Raw genomic sequence first — 19,347 nt, 5'->3', positions numbered from 1 at the left:
TTTGCTTTATGTTATTTGATCTCAGCCAATAGGACTTTAATTGGTTTGGTACTGATTTTAAACCAACACACCCATTCACATCTCTCAGATGGTGGGATCATTTTAAAGGCAGAGATTCAGGCTGGAGGGGCAGAGAGTTGTGGATTGTGAACGTGGGGGAGGAGGTAGGTGCCTCCAATGCATTTGCTCTGCAAGACCACACATTTGCTCCAAAGCTGCTATTCTTTATAAAAGCATGTTTGAAGCTCCTCCTTGGAAATGACTTTCAGAACCATCCACAAAAAGGCACATTATTGTTTTGCAATCACAACTTGTTTCTGACCCATTAAAGATGTTACTCAGCTTGATTGTGTACCCTACTCACTAGGCGTGGTTTCAAATGACATCTGGCTGGTTCAAAAAATAAACACACCCTTAGAAGATGAAGATTTGCCTTCAATGAGGATGACCGAAAGAATGTGTCTCAGGTTGTGAGGGCAAGTTTGAAGAAAGGGTGATCTGAGCAATGGCTGTATGGTAGGAATTAGCATGTAGCTCCAAAATGAACAACTTTGAGGAGTATTTTCCATATTTTTGAGCACAAAATCCTCATAGTTGATAGCTCCATCTGGAATAGCACGAGGGCAGAACATCTGTTTGCCAAAATGTACTGATGGTCATGTGATGCCACTCAAGCACATGACGATGTGGTAGCTTTGCAGGGTCACATCTTTTGGAGAACTAGGAGCAGGGTATCTCCACATCAGATCAGCTGAGGGTTTCCTTTTTTCAAGCTTCTATGGGGTATTATGCATTCTCACTTAGTAAACGTTCTTCCATTAGAATAGAAATGACTTTTGGTTCTTTGATAAATAAAGAACAGGCTTGTTATCTCTTGGCCTGTTCTAATTTAGGAGGGGATATTGTCTAGTACTAATTGAGCTCTGTTGAGCTCACTCCATTCTGCATCTTAGTGGTGAGAGACAATGGGGAGAGAGAGAGAGACAGGGCAGTGTGATGGAGAGAGTGTGGCCACCGGAACGAGAGACACCTGTGTCTGAATCCAGGCTCCACCATGTAGAAGCCCTGTGACCTTGGGCAACCTCTCAGGGGCTCGATGTCTTCATCTACAAGCCCTTGCAGGGTTTCGTGAGGACTGAAGGACATAATGCACGTGAGGTTCCTAGCACAGTGCCTGGTGCACAGTGGGAGCTCTGTGAGCAGGAGCCATGACCGGTGACAGAGTCACACCGTGTGTGGGTATATCGTACAGTGCTTCATGCATAGCAGGTGCTCCAAGAAATTTAGTTTTCTTAACATTCTTGTGAACACTGAACAACAGTAGAAATGGAGGCTTCTTGTAGACCCTTAGGAAGAGGAGAGAGTTTCCTCCGTCTGTCTGGATGGGACGGCAAAGGGACATTGGACTGGATGGCCTTGTAAGTCCTTTCTGATCTTAGCTTCCAGGGTCCCCACCCAAACAGTCTGGTTTCCAGATGGGCTTCTGTACATGGTTTTTCTCACAGGCTCCTAACTGAGTATGAGCTGGAAGAAGCACAAACCTTTCCTCCTTTAGGGCACAGAAGTACAGAAGTGCCCCCAACTCTTGGGGACGGGCACAGCTGTCACTCTAACTCAATGCCCCATGAATAAGCACTGCTGCAGGCAAGTTTGGTTACTTTGAAGCCAAACCATGAAGCTCTTCCTTAACCAACCGGCATGATTGGTGAGGAGTCCTAACTTAGCAAGAAGCCAGAGTAAAACATTTTATGAGGTAAAGGACTCATGTGAGGTGGCTAAATCACAAATGGAAAAATCAGTAAAGAAGGTAAAAGGAGGAACGCTTCACGCAGTCGCCACACCCACGGGTGCCAGGATATAAAGCCCTGGAGAGGACTAGGGCTTATCCCAGAGGAAAGGAATCAGGCTTTGAAACTGACCTTCAGAGCTCCGCTCCCTGCCAGCACCATGTCTTACTCCTGCTTCCTGCCCAGCTTCAGCTGCCGCACCAGCTGCTCCTCCCGGCCCTGCGTGCCCCCCAGCTGCCACAGCTGCACCCTGCCCGGGGCCTGCAACATCCCCGCCAACGTGGGCAACTGCAACTGGTTCTGCGAGGGCTCCTTCAATGGCAGCGAGAAGGAGACCATGCAGTTCCTGAACGACCGCCTGGCCAGCTACCTGGAGAAGGTCCGTCGGCTGGAGAGGGAGAACGCGGAGCTGGAGAGCCTGATCCGGGAGCGGTGCCAGGAGCAGGACCCCTTGGTGTGTGCCAACTACCAGTCCTACTTCCGGACCATCGAGGAGCTCCAGCAGAAGGTGAGGGGCGGGCACCACGCTGCCAGTTTAATGACCTGTTTATCCAAATTTAGCATATCAACTTCTGAATGGAAGTACACAGCTAATGTTGAGAATGATAAAGGTCTAGAATTCATTGGCCTAGGTATGACATCAAGTATTCTTAGAAACTATATTTTGGAACCACAAGGAAAGGGTACAGGCTGGGGACTGAGTGAGGCGTTAGACTGAAATCAGTCAGCAGTCTTACCTTGCTTCTTACCCACAACCAGAATATGAGATTCTTTAGTTCAATTATGATATCCTGGTTTTGTTTTCAGAGCATTATGACACTTTGAAAAAATAATATGCCCCCAAATTATTTCTCTGTGCTAGGGCTTTTCTGAGTGAATCTTCAAATATTTAAAGCCTTTCAAAGCTGTAGCAAAAGATGGTTTTTACAGCTGGGCAAGAGAGCCGTTGACTCCAGAAATCTAACTGGCATGTGTGGACACATGTACCATCCTCTCGAGCAGGCATGTACACAGATGACAGCTCAGGGCCCTACAAGCAGGAGCAGCAGCGGGTGTAAGTAAAGAGTCCACGCAGAGGTGGGATTTCATACCTGGGGTAGGTGAGGGAGGGCTCCCCGGAAGAGGCAATACCTGAGTGGGGTTTGAAGGATGACAGGAGTTTACACCCAACTGTACAAGCCCTTGATTCTTGGAGGGAATTGGCTGCCCACTGTTCTGTACTTCTGGCAAAGTGAATGCCAGAAAGGGGCCGTGCTACCGGAGTATCATTCATTCATTTACCCACAGTTGGAGGGTATTAGGCTGGTGCTAGAGTGGGGCATAAAGCACTGAGTAAGACGATCTCTTTCCTTCAGGAGCTCACAATCTAACAGGAGATAGATGTGGAAACAATTGACCACATGAAGGTTACAGAAGTGTTACGGGATAAGTGTAAACTCTGTGGGTTACACAAGGGGCCCTGCTAGGTACAGGGGCATTCAAGGTCCTTCCAGGTGGAAGGAGAGTCTTTGTGCAAAACCATGGGCGAAGGGAATATGAAGGTAGGTTTGTCTTGGTTTGCCTGCAACTCTTCTGGTTTAGCATCCCAGGAAGCCCCTCAGTCCTGAGCAAGCTGAGACGGCTGCTCAGTGAACTCAGTTGCTGTGGGAAGCCAGAGGCTGACCAAGAGGAGTAGAGTTTGCGACGAAAGGCACATTTCACCTTGAAGTCCTGGTTTTGAAACAATCAGTTCTATGAATGGATCTTCCTTTTATCCCCAAACTGAAAATCTGAAAGGACTCAAAACTGTTTGGAAAGAATATGGCTGAAAGAAAATAGCTTTTCACTTTGAGGGCAATCCTTCTTGGTGTGACGCATTTCACGATTCATCCCGTCCCCAGATCCTCTGCAGCAAGTCCGAGAACGCCAGGCTGGTGGTGCAGATAGACAACGCCAAGCTGGCCGCGGACGACTTCAGGACCAAGTAAGATTTTTCTAATGAGCAGAGAGGTCTAGTAACAAGGCAGTTGGAACTGCAAAGTGATGAACTTCCTATCCGGGGAGTGTGCAAGCAGAAGCTTCTGGATGATATTGGGAGGATTCTTGTATTGGGTTAGAGTTAGGTGAAATGTCAGCGTCTCCTTCCTGGGCGCTAAGATTCTTGAAGTTTGGTTGTACGAAAACATCCATTCCTTCTCCTTTTCAACTCAACGTCTGGACCAAGTTTAAAAGTGAATTGCACACTGATCTCTTAGTCTACAGTAGCCACTATCAGGCCATCAAAACACATTATTAAAACACAAAAATAGGAGGCAAAATCTATTGCTTTCAGAGAATCAATTAATATTTTTAGAGATGACTACCATAATCATGAGAATCCTTTGCATTTTTATGAGACTTTAGAGTTTACAATGTAATTTTACCTATATTGATTTCTTCATCTTCAGCCCAACCTTGTGAAGTGTTAGTTTCTCTTCATTTTACAGATGAGGAAACCAAGGCTCAGAGAGATTAAGGAATCTGTCTACACCCAGTTAATGGCAAGTCTGGATCTAACTGCCATCTACTTTTGTGCTTCTCTCACGAGATTGCTTCTTGGCATGGTTGCAAAGGACAGCAAGGTAGTCTGTAGCAGGCTTACGAAGCGTGCCCACTTGCTTAAGACAGCAGAAATGGCAGGGCTCAGTGGATAGCACCTTGTGAATAGGACTCTTCGAGCAAATGGAGGTAATGTTAGATGAAACTATGCACAGGCATCCCACCAGTACCTTCTGTGTGGGTCTCAGGGACGAAATAGGCCTTCTCACTTAGCACAGCGGTACTTTTTTCCCTTTAAAACAACTTTAAAAAAATTCAAAACATAATAAATTTGGCTATGTCAGTCAAGTAGAGCCCACGAAACAGTCTTCTTCTTTGACCTCCTTATTCTTTTGACCTCTGGCTGTGTGTGAAGGTATCAGACGGAGCTGTCCCTGCGGCAGCTGGTGGAGTCGGACATCAACAGTCTGCGCAGGATCCTGGATGAGCTGACCCTGTGCAGATCTGACCTGGAGGCCCAGGTGGAGTCCCTGAGGGAGGAGCTGCTGACCCTCAAGCAGAACCATGAGCAGGTAAGAGGGTTATAGCCCCCAACACCCCGATACTGAGAGCTCCATGACTCCCCTGAGTAGGGTAAACACCTACTCTTGAGTTCCTTAGTGTTTAGGCAACATTTTGCTGGTTGATCAAAGTATACTTTGGGGCTTGCTGGGGAATGTGTTACAGCTTGTCTTTTTTATACAAACGAATGTGGTCAGCCGAACTATTTCCACTTGGGGACAGATACATGCGGCCAAAAGGCCACACAAAGATCTTTAAAATATCTTTTGCTGTTTGATAAGATCTATTATTTTCTGGATAGGTGCCAAATTAACAGCTAAGACTGGAGGGAGAGAGCAAACATCCACATACTCTCTTTCAACTAGATAACTAGAGCCCAGTCTGGATAAATAGGTGGACAGATGGACAGATGGACGGATGGACGGATGGATGGACTGGTGGATGGATGGACAGATGGATGGATGGATGGAGGGACTGGTGGATGGATGGATGGATGGATGGATGGACAAATGGATGGATGGGGAAAAATGGGAGAAATGAAAGAACTGAATAATGGTTGATTCAGCTCTTGTGGTGAATGCAGTACTCGAAAATCAGATATGTGTTTCAAACATTAGATGTTATCATGAGGCGTTTTTATACCTTTGATAGACAGTATATAAAAGTAGACATGAAATGAATAAGGGAAGTTAAACCTGGTTTCTTATAGTTAAGTAGCAACACTTACAAACCAATTATCACGCCAAGCTTATCACTGAGCAAAGGGGATATCAGAAAGAAATGATAGAACCCTACAGTAGGAAGAAATATTAGCAGTCATTTACTCAAGCAGCTCATTATTCAAATGAGGACACAGACTCAGAGGGGGCCTGAGTCTCCAGGAGTGACTTAGCTGGGTGACTTCTACCGGGCTTCAACTCATGTTTCCTAAATTCCAATGCAATCCTCTTCCCTCAGCGTTGGATTCCCACAAAGAGGTTATTTATAGACTTTTTTTCCCTGTGGGTTTATTCCTTCCCTTTTCTCCAACAGGAAGTCAACACCCTGCGCTGCCAGATCGGAGACCGCCTCAACGTGGAGGTGGACGCTGCCCCCACCGTGGACCTGAACCAGGTGCTGAATGAGACCAGGAGTCAGTACGAGGCCCTGGTGGAGACCAACCGCAGGGAAGTGGAGGAATGGTTCACCAGGCAGGTGGGTATCTCTCAGCATGTGGCCACTCAGCCCCCCAGACCACCCAGGGCCCTTGAGGCAGGGTCTGATCCTGTGTCCTCCCCTTGTGTGTTTCAGACCGAGGAGCTGAGCAAGCAGGTGGTGTCGAGCTCGGAGCAGCTGCAGTCCTACCAGGCGGAGATCATCGAGCTGCGCCGCACGGTCAACGCCCTGGAGATTGAGCTGCAGGCCCAGCACAACCTGGTGTGTGCTGCTCAGCCCTGCTGGAGAGCCAGGGGCAGTCGGGGAGGCGGGGCCACGGGGATGCCCTTTGGGCCACAGGCTCTCCTTAGTCTTGGATCTTGTGGAGTCTTTGGACTCCCATGGAGAAACCCTTTAAAGGAGCAGCTCTCTGACATGCTTTATCTCCCCCTCGCAGAGAAACTCTCTGGAAAACACGCTGACGGAGAGCGAGGCCCGCTACAGCTCCCAGCTGTCCCAGGTGCAGGGCCTGATCACCAACGTGGAATCCCAGCTGGCCGAGATCCGGGCTGACCTGGAGCGGCAGAACCAGGAGTACCAGGTGCTGCTGGACGTCCGGGCCCGGCTGGAGTGCGAGATCAACACGTACCGGGGGCTGCTGGAGAGCGAGGACTGCAAGTGAGTACCTGGCAGGCGGCCCCTCTACCAGGCACACACACGCACAGATCTACTAAAGGATAAAACAGGGACCTTGCAGATCAGGTATCAAATGCTGACCTGTCTGTAGAGACCAGAGTTTTATATTATAGCAGTGGGAAGCGTAGATTGGTTGCTTACATTACCTGGGGTAAAGGTATTTTCTGTTCCAAAAGAGAGTCACGAGACGAGACTGCTTCTCCCACCGGTGATCCTATCCGTGCTGATGGGCAAAGGAAGCCTTACACCTTCAGGGTGGCTTGGGACAGCAAAAGGGAAAACAAAACTGTAACAATCACAGGTTCTGCTTGTTCCTGTGTCTCCTTGGGTTGAGCCCCCTACTTTTAAAATCACCCTCTTTGTGCTGACGATCTAATGATTCTGTGTCCCAGGCTGCCCTGCAACCCCTGTGCCACAACCAATGCGTGTGACAAGCCCATTGGACCCTGCGTCAGCAATCCTTGTGGGCCTCGCTCCCGCTGCGGGCCCTGCAACAACTTTGTGTGCTAGATACCCTGGGGACAGCAGGAGGATGGCACGAAGGCAGAAACACCATCTTCCGACCTGCTCTGCCTCTCTGACGGCCACAGAACCCCACCCCATCCCCATCGGTCGTGGCCTGGAAGGAGAACAAATGCCCAGTGTCACGGCCTGGCTCTGAGCCCAGGCCCATCCGATCCTCTCCAGCCACGGCCTCTCTTGTAGTCAGCCTGTGTTCTGACGGTCTGAGGGGTTTGAGCAGTGACGGTGTCATACGAGGTGTTTTGTGGATCTCTCTGCTGCTTCTACCTCCCTTGCAGTTCCCCAAACCTCCTAATAAACTTTCCTCTTGCAAAGCAGACATAATTCTCATTGGTATTCATTCTTTTCAAAGTGTTCACTCTGTGTGTGCTTCTTATAAAGCCACTTGAAAGCCCAAGAGGACTTTATAGTTTAACCCTCTCCTAAAAGGTCTTCATCACCATTCATTAACATTCATTAAGCACAGTGAGCCCCAGCTTCCACTCAGGTCAGCATAAAACCAGCGGGATTCCTAGGGCAGGAGCCTCATCTGAATATGGTAAACACACTCATTATGGGACCTACTCAGTAAAATGCAACGGTTAACACTTCTAGAAAGTTCCACTTTTTCTTTTCCAAGTCCCTACCCAAAGAGGACAGAAGCTAATATTTACTGATCACCTACCAAGTACCAGGAACCGTGCTACTAATTTTTTCTCTTATTAATATATAGCGAGGAAGGAGCTCACTCTGCACGCCAGTTACATGTGCGGTGCGGCTACGAGAGAAGAAAACTGATTCCAGACGGACGCACAGAGTTCACACATCCTCCTGGGGAGACACGACACTGTCAGCCCCCCAAACACCTCCGAAACTCTCCTTTGGGAAATACTGAAAAACTCATAATAGTAAAAGGGATCATCTTTCATATTTGAGTAATATTCAACAGATTCTTAAAGTGTTTCTCTTCTCATTTGAAATTTTTAACTGCTGGAACTAAATTTGAATTTTGGGATCCTCCCCTCTAAAAGTTATTTAGAACAAAACTAGGATATTAACGATTTCTTCCTTCTCAATGTTGTGGAATAATTTCTGCAGTATAGGTACCAGTTCTTCTTTGTAGGTTTGGTAAAATTTGGGTGTGAACCCATCTGGTCCGGGACTTTTTTTTGTTGGAGGATTTTTTTTTTTTTTATTGCTGTTTCAATTTCGGTGCATGATATCAGTGTGATCAGGGATTCTATTTCTTCCTGATTCAGCTGAGGGAGGTTGCATGTTTCTAAGAATTTGTCCATTTCCTTCATGTTTTCAAGCTTTGGGACATAGAGATTTTTATAGTATTCAAAGATGATGTTTTTAATTTCCATGATGTCAGTTGTGACTTCTTTTTCATTACTAATGGAGCTTATTAAGGTCCTTTCCTTTCTGCTTCTGGTCAGTCTAGCAAGAGGCCTGTCAATTTTGTTTATTTTTTCAAAGAACCAAACATGCTTTAGACCTTCACATTCTAGCTCATCTGTCACTGTCCAAATCTCTCTGTGATACATTCTGGTAAATTTCCTTAGATATCCTTCCCAGTTCACCTGTTCCTTTTCCATCTTTGTCTAATCTGATGTTTAACCCATTGATTGAGCTTTACAATTTATTTTTTAGAGAATAAAGGCTTTTAAATTAATTTTTAATGATTTGACTTTAATAAATGCAATTCTAACTGGGATTCTAATACACTGGCTTTGTAAGAAAGGAATCTTTCAGTTATTAGAGCTAACAGTAATTTGATACATAAAACATCATTGTACACATAAAAGTATGTAAAGAGAATGAAGCAGAAATGTATATTTTGTGTCTTAATATAAATAAGGAAATGTGATATTCCATTTGAAAACCAACAAAATAATATCAGTTCCCAGACAAAAACTATTAGGAGGTCTACTTAATTCTATAAAAATAAATTTGTCATTTGATTAAATGTCCAATAGGATTATAAGAGCCAGAACTTTGCTTTTAAATATAGTTTTGTTACCTCACCAGAAGTGAAGAGAAAGCTTAGTACCTTGAATGATATTACTGATGTCAAAAGAAATTCTTGACTTTTTGAAGCTACTAGAGATCTAGTGACTAAAAATTTACTTTTAAAATTTATATTAATAATTATATTTTCATTTCTAGAAGTTCTGTTTGATTTCTAAAAAACATGCATAATTTTACGCATTTTTGCATAATGGCTACCATTTTTAGGGGTTTGATTCTTTATTTTTCACTATAATCTCTTTAAACATAGTTGTTTAACATTCTACGGTTTAATCTCCTGTTTCTTGTGTCTTCTCCTCCTTGCTCATTGTGAATTATTTCCTTGTGTGTTTTGTTAATTTATCAGCATGGGGATTCCTGAATCATATGGGTAGTGTAGATTCAACCCCTAAACCACGGTGATAAACAGGTCTGTGGTTTAACTATCTCAAAGGAGACTTCTACTATTATTATTTTTAATATAGAGCCCAGTAAAAGATAGTTCAGTTTTTTAAAAATATTCCTATGGCAATGAGCATGCTTTATTTTTCTAGTTCACCTTTTTACTAAGCGTGCAGTATTTTGAGGGACTTGCATTTTTCAGTGGTCTTAGTTCTAACTCTCATAATGATCAAAGCCTTGTTCCCCTACCTCATCTCTCTGGTCTAATATATCCTTTTCCAATTTGGACTCTTTCACAAACTGTGTGAGCTTGGACAAATCACTCCCCTTTTGGGTCAAAGTTATCCCATTTGTAAAATGAGAGAGTTGGGTGAAATGACCAGTTAGGTCCTTGGCAGCTCCAATATGCTAAGATTCTAGGCTTCATCTGACTTAGCTACTATTTCCAGAAAAGAGATTCCATGATCCTTTATCTGTATGTGGGAAGTCCACTGTAAGGAAGTGGGTCAGGATAAGGTCATTCTAACACTCGATCTTGGACTGTGGGAAGGCAGTCAATGGCAGAACGTTGCTTCTGGAGTTGTTCCCCTTTGACCTTTCCTTCACCAGAAGCTCAGACCACGTGCTGGCAATTCAAGAGCTACAAGCAGCCTGGTTGCCCTTCATCACTCCTTAATAGCCCACCTTTGGAATTAGCAAAGTCAGCAATTCTCACAAGGGTGTGAAAGCCAACCATGAAGAAGGCTTTATTTCTAGGATAACAAGCTCAAAGTGCAAGTCAGTGATTATGTCTGGGTAGAGACCTTATTAGCTCCTTTTACAACCCATTGCTTTGTTAGAAGACTTGTAAGAATTTCCTTTTGGAATTTTTAAGGTAAATTTTATTTTGTTTCTTGTGCAGAAGTAATACGTATGTTTTCAAAAAATTTGGAGAGAGCAAAAAAGTAAAGAGAAGAAAAAAGAAAAAGCAGTCATAATCCCAGCATTTGAAAACATTCAGTGTCTTCATGGCAGAATATATGGTGGTTGTTTTTTATCTCTTAATCATCCTCTCATTTTAAAACTAATTTAATTTTTAATTTTGCTATGACAATATTTGTGTACCTTATTTTGGGTAAGTGTATTACTATCAAGCAGAGTCATCATTGTTTGACTGATTGTTCTAAGTTGCCCCAAACTGATGGGATATAATTTTATATCTGATGGGATATAGTTGTATCTAAATTACTCCAAATCATTGGGATATAATTGTATCATCAACTTAGAAACAACAATTGAAATCAGAGAGGCAACGAGGAACCTCAGTACTGCTGAATTCTATATTTCCACATTCACCTTATATCTTCTTCAACACAGCATAACTGTGGATAACAAGATTTCGTTTTCTATTTTCTTTCTTTTTTTTTCACTGCCTTTGGTTTCTGCACTGAGGCAATGGCAGATCAGAGCGGTTGTGAAATTAGTCAGCGTTTCTGTAGCACAGCGATGGGGCTGGGAGTGCAGTGGGAACTGACAGATTTGGGTCCTAAATAAATGATACCAAGCAAGTCATTTCCCCATCCGGAGCCTTAGTTTCCCCATTTGTAAAATGAGGGGGTTGGGTGAGATGATCATTAAGATCCCCAATATCTTCCTTGTTCTGAGATTTTTCCCTCTCTCCTTTGACCTCTTTGAGATTCGGGATCTACATTAGGAGGTGGGAGACAGGAGAGGAAGGGCCCAGTGCAAAGCAGTCTGGGTTTTGATCGCAGCTGTAGCCGGAATGTGCTGAGTAGTGAGCACCCTTCTCAGTGCTCTGCTTTGTCCTCTGCTAGCAAGGACATAAGGAGCCTCTCCCCTCTCTGGGCAATGTATGCCTTCTAGGCACATAATTGAATTTCTTCCTCATTGTCTCTCTTTAGAATACCAGATAGGGGTCAAAACAGAAGACAAAACAGAAATGGTGTCCTATGCATGGGCAGTTCATTACCTATGCTTCTTGGATAATTGTTCTTAAATCACAAACTACTGTGAATCATCAAGTTCAAACAAGCCCGGCATCTCTGAACTGCTTAAAGCATACTCCAATTATCGTATGAAAGTCTGTATTGGGTAGACCAACGCTCACAAGCTTTGTGATCAGGTGTACGCATGGATTGCGGCAGAACTTCTCCAAGTAATGAACATCTCAGCTCCATGTGTTTGAAGTCTCAGTTTACCAAAGGCCAACCTGGGCCTTACTTTAAGAATGTGCATACAGCAGGCACACCTGCGTGACCCAGAAAAGACTGATGCCAGGATCCGCTCCATGGTCATGATCGTATGTGGCCCCTTTGCTGTCCTCCCTGACCTTTTGTGATACTACAAACTCGTTCTCTTTATCTTTTTCTCACCATTTCTCCATTTATACCTGATTCTTTTTCCTTCTCTGGATCTCTGGTTGAGAAATCCTCCAAAGTCTGGTCTCAGCCCAGAGTTGCTCTTCTCTTTGCATACTCTGTGTAGGCTCATTTCTCTAATACTTGGCTTGTCCTAAAACCTCGTCTGGCATTTATTATCCCGGTCATAAACTCTAGTCTTCTTGGACTGGTGTAGGAACCTTCTTGCTGTTCTCTCTGCCTCTAACTTTTCCTTCATTTTTCCAAAACAGATAAACGTTTGCTAAAACATGTCCTAAAACAGCTTTTGTTACTCTATACGCAGGCTCAAAAGCTTACACTTCCCTTTCAGGGAAGCCCAAGCTCCTCACTTTGCCATTGAGACCTCCACACAGGACCACGACTCCCCCCACAGCTGTATTTTCCACCACTTCCCTTTATAACTCTCCCCTCCCAGCTGCCCAGACTTACCTGGGCACCCCCATCAGCCAGGCCCTGAGCTTTCCTGCCCTGTTCCTGTGTGCACCCCATCCTCCCACCTGCGGCTCCTACTTTCCCCCTCTGCTTCCTAGACACCTTCCCACCCCACAACAAATCCATCCGCGAACCTCCAGTCCTGGAGGCATTTGCTTTCCCCAGTGTCTAAGCTACCCACTTGCCACCTGTCACCTGCCTCAGATTGTTATGTCCTGTTCATCCCATCATCACTCAACACACACGCGTTCAACACTGCCTGCTATGTCTTCAGGGAACTCAAATAGAGAGTGAGCTAAGCAATGTCATGCTCAAGGTCAAATGAGAGCCCAGAGAGAAGGAAGGGATGACCCCACCTGAAGAAGTTAGGGAAGGAGGTAGGCCATTTCTATTTAAGCAGCATGATATGGTGGAAACAACAGCGATCTGAGTTGGAGTTTTGACTGAAAAACTTATTACCCCCTACCCTCTATGCCTCAGTTTGCCTGTCTGTAAAACGGGAATTATATCATTTACCTTGAAGGGCTGTGTTGAGGAGTGAATGAGATCATGTTTGTGAAAAGTGTCTGGCACCACCTGTGAAGCGCTCAACAGGCACAAGCTGCTCTGACCACTGCACTGGTCCTACCCTCCTCTCCTCGCAGTGTCTAGTTCGCTGCCCTGGACCAATCACAATCCTGGTGGATATCCATCTTTTCGTGGATTGACATTGTCATTATCCACCATGTCAGGAAACAGGGCCACCAGGGACCAGGTTGTTCGAACTGTTCCAGAAAGCATCTATTCCTTTTTCTGAGAACCACACATTTGGAATTTGGCATTTGGAAATTTGACATAGCGAAAGATACATGGGCAAGAGCTATGCTATGCTTCTCCATTTCAGCAAGGATTGCCAGAGGCCTGCCAAGGAGTTGGGGCCCTCAAGCTAGAAAGCAGAGCGACACTGTCCCGTGCCCACCACACCCCACTAATGAGCTCGGGGCTTTCATGAGTCTGGCTCTTTGAAGCCACACCATGAAGCTCTTACGTCATGACACGCAGCATGGAAAAGGAGTCCTGACTTAGCGAGAAGCCCGAGTGGAGTCTTTTATGAGGGGAGGGACTCTTCTGAGGAGACACATAACAAACGGAGGGGAAGGGCTTTTGATAATCAACAAATGAGCAAAAAAAAGAGGGGGGTGCCTCACATGTCCACACCCTCCGCAGGGGGGTATAAATGCTGGGCAGAGGAAGGGGACCCACAGCTCTGCAGCTTGGAGAACTCGGACTCTGTCTCCAGCCAGACACACGCTCCCTGCCAGCACCATGTCTTACTCCTGCTTCCTGCCCAGCTTCAGCTGCCGCACCAGCTGCTCCTCCCGGCCCTGCGTGCCCCCCAGCTGCCACAGCTGCACCCTGCCCGGGGCCTGCAACATCCCCGCCAACGTGGGCAGCTGCAACTGGTTCTGCGAGGGCTCCTTCAATGGCAGAGAGAAGGAGACCATGCAGTTCCTGAACGACCGCCTGGCCAGCTACCTGGAGAGGGTGCGTCAGCTGGAGCGGGAGAATGCGGAGCTGGAGAGCCTGATCCGGGAGCGGTGCCAGGAGCAGGACCCCTTGGTGTGTGCCAACTACCAGGCCTACTTCCGGACCATCGAGGAGCTCCAGCAGAAGGTGAGGGCTGGGCACCCCGCAGCATTTAGCAGGAAATTGTAGGAACAGAATCTGAGCTTTGAGAAACAACATGAGCTCTTGCTGTGATTGACAGGTTGAAGCCTGGCTTTTCCATCTTGCTTTCTCCAGGGCCCATCTCATTTTAGACTTGGGACTGTTAGGTCTGAGTATTTGCATAGTGTTAGTCTAGGCCGGAGGTACCAGCACTTTGCATAAATAAGCTGTAATTAAAAGCTGCCTCTGAATGCGTCCATGCATTTGCTAAGCTCCGGAATTATTACCCCGAGGTGAGAGAAAAGGACTGAGCTCAGGAAGGAAGCTGAGGAAATGGGACCTTTTGTAAGGATTGGACCATTTTCTATCTCCCTTGTCTGAGCTTGTGGCTGCTCATGATGCTGGTGGCCTTCCTCTTCTGGGGACCTCATTATCCTGACATTGTCATCCTGATCTTCATGCCTCTGGGCTTCTCCAATGACACAGTGCCCAGTGAGGGTCGAAAATATTTGGCTCAAACCAGAAAGATTGGAAACTACCTAGAAAGAAATAGCAGCAAACCATGCAGGTATCTGGGAGAATGCAACTCCTTCCCTGGCCCAGCCCCTGCAATTTCTAGTTTCCATATTTACCCCACTTCATTGAAAGTTTCTTGAGAGCAGGATCCAGTACTTACTCGTTTTGTATCCTCAGCTCCTAGAACCACGCCAGGCACACAGTAGGTGTTTTTTAATAAGTATTAATTATTATTATTATCAGTTTCTCAGTATTACTTGTTAGGAAAGAAAAAAATTATCTATTCATACTTTTCTTGCATAATTTGGTTTTCCTTTTATCCAATTTAATTTCTCAAATACTCGTTGAGCACCTATTGTACCTAGATAGCATTTAATAGTCTTAAATAAGATACTCTATGACCCTACCAAACAAGCAAATTAGTGGGGATTGTTGTTGGTGAAAAATGACGAAGTCCTTGCTCACTCTAGAATGTTTTGGGTCTTCTAGATCCTGTGCAGCAAGTCTGAGAACGCCAGGCTCGTGGTGCAGATCGACAACGCCAAGCTGGCCTCGGACGACTTCAGGACCAAGTAAGTGAGCAAGGGGGGCGCTGTTGCAAATCTCTCTCCTCCTGTTTGTCAGTCTGTTGTCAACATTGACAAACAACGATGGAGTTTTTCCAGATGCTTTCCCCAAGATCCGCACACCATTGCACACTAGAGCTCAGAGCTCCCGTCTCCCGTCCTCAGACTCCTCCTCCTGCTGCTTCTCTGTTAAGTGACATCCTCCAGTCGCACTGCGAGTCAGTGTGGACATCTTGGCCCCTGATATTCTACTATGCACAGAGCTCAATCGTGAGAATAAGGGAATTGTGTTAATTTTGGAAATCTCACAATTTCTGAGCTTTTAGCCTCCAAATCCACTGGTTTATTTAAAAAAATAATAATGACCATTTTCCTCCAGGAGCTACTGCTCAATGTTGAAAACCTAAACCAACGAGATGGCTATAAAACCTACAAATCCTAATTCTCAGTTGTGTGACAATCCAAACCAAAGCGGAGTCAAGGCCAGGCCTGTCCCTGCCTAGCTTGTCCCTGATCCCGCTGTGATCACAGGTACGAGACCGAGCGGTCCCTGCGGCAGCTGGTGGAGTCGGACATCAATGGCCTGCGCAGGATCCTGGACGAGCTGACGCTGTGCAGGTCTGACCTGGAGGCCCAGGCGGAGTCCCTGAGGGAGGAGCTGCTGTCCCTCAAGCAGAACCACGAGCAGGTGAAGTTCCCCAAAGAGCAACAGGATCAGACTCGCCAGGGCCTGTTTCCCAGCCTCCACGGAGACTGGGCCAGGCTGTCAGGGGAAGCTCGATTAGCCAAGGAAGCTATTCTGCAAACAAAAAAGAATCTGTAGAGAATGAGTAATCTAAGATTCAGTGATACGAGATTAGGATTTTACTGCCAGAGGCAGCAATGAGAGTGAAGGAAGTTGGCAAGCCCAGGAGTGAGGAAAGGTCAGAGCCAAGGCAGCAGCTGCAGCCTCTTCCATGGCCGGGTCGGCGTGCTCCTGTAATCTTCTATCCCCGCTCTCCATCTTGTGCCTGGAGACAGCAGGAGGGCTCTCCAGGAGGGCACATGGCAGAGAAGGCTGAGCTGGAATAAAACGCTCCTCATTCCCGTCCAGAGCTCTTTCTGCTATTCGGTGCTGCTTTCCAGCAACATTGAGCAAAACGCTCACTCACCGTCATGGCTCAGTCATGCACGAGGAAGAAGGCAGATGTTTTACGCAAACCTCCAATCCCAGAACAATGTACATGGTGACAGTTCATATTAATTGAGGGCTTAATGTGTACCAAACATTGTGCTAAGTGCTTTAGAACTCCAGAGGCAGTTCTTGTTTTAGGATGAAGAAATTGAGGCTTCCAGAAGCTTCCAGAAGCTATAAAGTACGTGGTAGAGATAAAATCCAATTCAAATTTGTCTAACATCCACTTAAGTCCAAGTCCCAAGCTGTGCTTAGCAGTAAGGTGAATAGACGCTTATTGCCTTCAGCAAAGTCCAGACTGGTGGAACCAACAGATCACCAGTTAAATCTATTCTGTCCCAGGAGGGCAGATTTTGAAGCAATCATTCTTCATTCCTTCTCTACCAGACTCTGTCCTTTTCTTCACCCATGCTTGAGAATCAAACATAAGCGCTATGCAGTGTGCAGCAAAAACCCTGGACTGGGCGTTGGGGGAACAGAGTTTACACTGGGGTCACCACGTCTCAGCTCTGAGGCTAAACCTGCCTCTCTCTGAATGAGGAGTGGTCCACTGAACACGAAGGGCAGAGGGAGGTCACGGACTTGAAAGCACTTTGTAAAATGGAATACTCAGATTAGTCACAGAATATAGAACCTGGTTAATGAGAGCATCAGAGGAAACAAAGCTTGTTGAACACTTAAGAATGAACAGAAGCTGGACTGCGTTCTCTCAAGGAGAGCACCAGCATTCTTTGTGAAATTTTAACTTTTGCTCTTTCTCCATCAGGAAGTCAACACCCTGCGCTGCCAGATCGGAGACCGCCTCAACGTGGAGGTGGATGCTGCCCCCACCGTGGACCTGAACCAGGTGCTGAACGAGACCAGGAGTCAGTACGAGGCCCTGGTGGAGACCAACCGCAGGGAAGTGGAGGAATGGTTCACCAGGCAGGTGGGTATCTCTCAGCATGTGGCCACTCAGCCTCCCAGATCCCCGAGGGCCCTTGAGGCAGGGTCTGATCCTGTGTCCTCCCCTTGTGTGTTTCAGACCGAGGAGCTGAGCAAGCAGGTGGTGTCGAGCTCGGAGCAGCTGCAGTCCTACCAGGCGGAGATCATCGAGCTACGACGCACGGTCAACGCCCTGGAGATCGAGCTGCAGGCCCAGCACAACCTGGTGTGTGCTGCTCAGTCCTGCTGGAGAGCCAGGGGCAGTCGGGGAGGCGGGACCACGGGGATGCCCTTTGGGCCACAGGCTCTCCTTAGTCTTGGATCTTGTGGAGTCTTTGGACTCCCATGGAGAAACCCTTTAAAGGAGCAGCTCTCTGACATGCTTTATCTCCCCCTCACAGAGAAACTCTCTGGAAAATACACTGACGGAGAGCGAGGCCCGCTACAGCTCCCAGCTGTCCCAGGTGCAGGGCCTGATCACCAACGTGGAGTCCCAGCTGGCCGAGATCCGGGCTGACCTGGAGCGGCAGAACCAGGAGTACCAGGTGCTGCTGGACGTCCGGGCCCGGCTGGAGTGCGAGATCAACACGTACCGGGGGCTGCTGGAGAGCGAGGACTGCAAGTGAGTTTGGGGCTGGTAAATTTTTCCTTGGGACACATGAGGTTGCTGTGGGGCTGAATAGTTTTCCTGATGGAAATGAATTTATAATTCCAAGCTTTTTGTTGGAGGCAGTCCAAGGAAGAATGATATTGTTACACAAAGCGCTTTTAGTATCTTCCTAGCTCTTCGGCTCATGTTACTCTATGATTTTCTGTCCACAGGCTCCCTTGCAACCCCTGTGCTACAACCAATGCGTGTGACAAGCCCATTGGGCCCTGCGTCCCCAATCCCTGTGTGTCACGTGCCCGGTGTGGGCCCTGCAACACCTTTGGGCGCTAGAGGCCCCACTGCCAGGAGGAGGAGAAGGACATTGGTCACACCCAACTCATCTTCACCCCAACATCTCCAACAGGGACCATGCTTTGGACAGAGGCAGAAACATTCCTACCAGCCCCAGTTTCTGGGGGTCAGCTCTAGCTTTCCCCTGTATTCTTAGCTTGATTCTTCAGCATAAGAGACTGCAAGATCTGTCTTCCGCGTCATGCAGAGAAACCTACAACAGGACCATGTAATATCTTCTAAATGTGATTTCAAAATAATTACATGAAGTATGGCAGAGCTGATGGGCATGCTACAGAACAGAACATAATAGGAATAAATCTTCCTTGTCACTGTTTTGGTCTTTGGAGATGCAATAAAATCCCTTTGTTTACCTCCTAATAAACTCTTATTCTGGCACAAAAACTGTAATTGTTTCACTCATTAATCCCAAAACTGGGTGTCTTGCATAAATAAAAGGTCACCAGATGGAGGGGTTATTCACTCCAATATATGGTCTCTGGCTTCCTTCAAAGGAAAAGTCTCCACCATCACCCATGGGTCTGGGAAGAACGAGGTGGGAAAGAGGATGGCAAAGCCACGTGACAGTGTCTAGACACACAGGAACTGTTCATTCTGAAACACGAAGTACGGGGATGTGTAAACATTTGGAGTAAAGAAAAAACTGCATTAAGGTAATGTAAATCTATCCTAGAGGGTGTGTGTATATATAGCTCATAGACACATATACATACCCACGCACTGAGTATGTGGACAGCTAAAGAGATAGGCCCCCAAACTTGTCCATAGCTGCCTTCCCTCACCGGGTGTCTCCAGGCCAACCTCTCCCTGTGCCAGGGCTCACACTGTGCCAGGGCCCCCAGTAACGCTGAGTTCTGAGAGACTCTGATCCTCCGCTGCTCTAGTCGTCTTTGGGAGCAGAATCCTATAGAGCGGAGAACGAGTGGTCCCGAAGATTTGAGAGTCTGCGGCCCTCTTCACTGGAGGAACCGCCCTATTTGGACAACTGTCCGAAATGCCAGTTGAGGACCACACATACAGAGCGCTTCTTTATTTGAGTTTGGCAGAGAAGAATCAGTAGAACGTATTTTTATCCACTTTAAATATAAATAATGTGGATATGATACAGATTTCAATTAAA

At 46.5% G+C, this 19,347-nt stretch overlaps 2 protein-coding genes across 3 annotated transcripts; both read left to right on the top strand.

Annotated features, from left to right (window-relative positions):
• The first annotated feature begins 1,925 nt into the window (after positions 1-1,925).
• On the top strand, positions 1,926-7,251 carry LOC123620916 (keratin, type I cuticular Ha3-I). The gene is made up of 7 exons (XM_045526500.1): positions 1,926-2,295; positions 3,668-3,750; positions 4,720-4,876; positions 5,898-6,059; positions 6,156-6,281; positions 6,457-6,677; positions 7,088-7,251. The coding sequence occupies exons 1-7, from the start codon at positions 1,948-1,950 to the stop codon at positions 7,203-7,205; spliced, it is 1,215 nt and encodes a 404-aa protein (XP_045382456.1). The 5' UTR covers positions 1,926-1,947; the 3' UTR covers positions 7,206-7,251.
• Positions 7,252-12,741: 5,490 nt separating this feature from the next.
• Positions 12,742-18,569, top strand: LOC123620915 (keratin, type I cuticular Ha3-I-like). Of its 2 annotated transcripts, XM_045526499.1 has the most exons (8): positions 12,742-12,755; positions 13,741-14,092; positions 15,092-15,174; positions 15,700-15,856; positions 17,109-17,270; positions 17,367-17,492; positions 17,668-17,888; positions 18,089-18,569. In XM_045526499.1, the coding sequence occupies exons 1-8, from the start codon at positions 12,742-12,744 to the stop codon at positions 18,204-18,206; spliced, it is 1,233 nt and encodes a 410-aa protein (XP_045382455.1). In that variant the 3' UTR covers positions 18,207-18,569. The 2 variants fall into 2 exon arrangements, with proteins under 2 accessions (XP_045382455.1, XP_045382454.1); XM_045526498.1 differs by lacking the exon at positions 12,742-12,755 and having other exon boundaries at positions 13,702-14,092.
• Positions 18,570-19,347: the final 778 nt, after the last annotated feature.

Source organism: Lemur catta, chromosome 15 (assembly GCF_020740605.2).
Source record: "Lemur catta isolate mLemCat1 chromosome 15, mLemCat1.pri, whole genome shotgun sequence".
Classification (NCBI taxonomy): domain Eukaryota; kingdom Metazoa; phylum Chordata; class Mammalia; order Primates; family Lemuridae; genus Lemur; species Lemur catta.
This window is presented reverse-complemented; position numbering and strand designations above follow the sequence as displayed.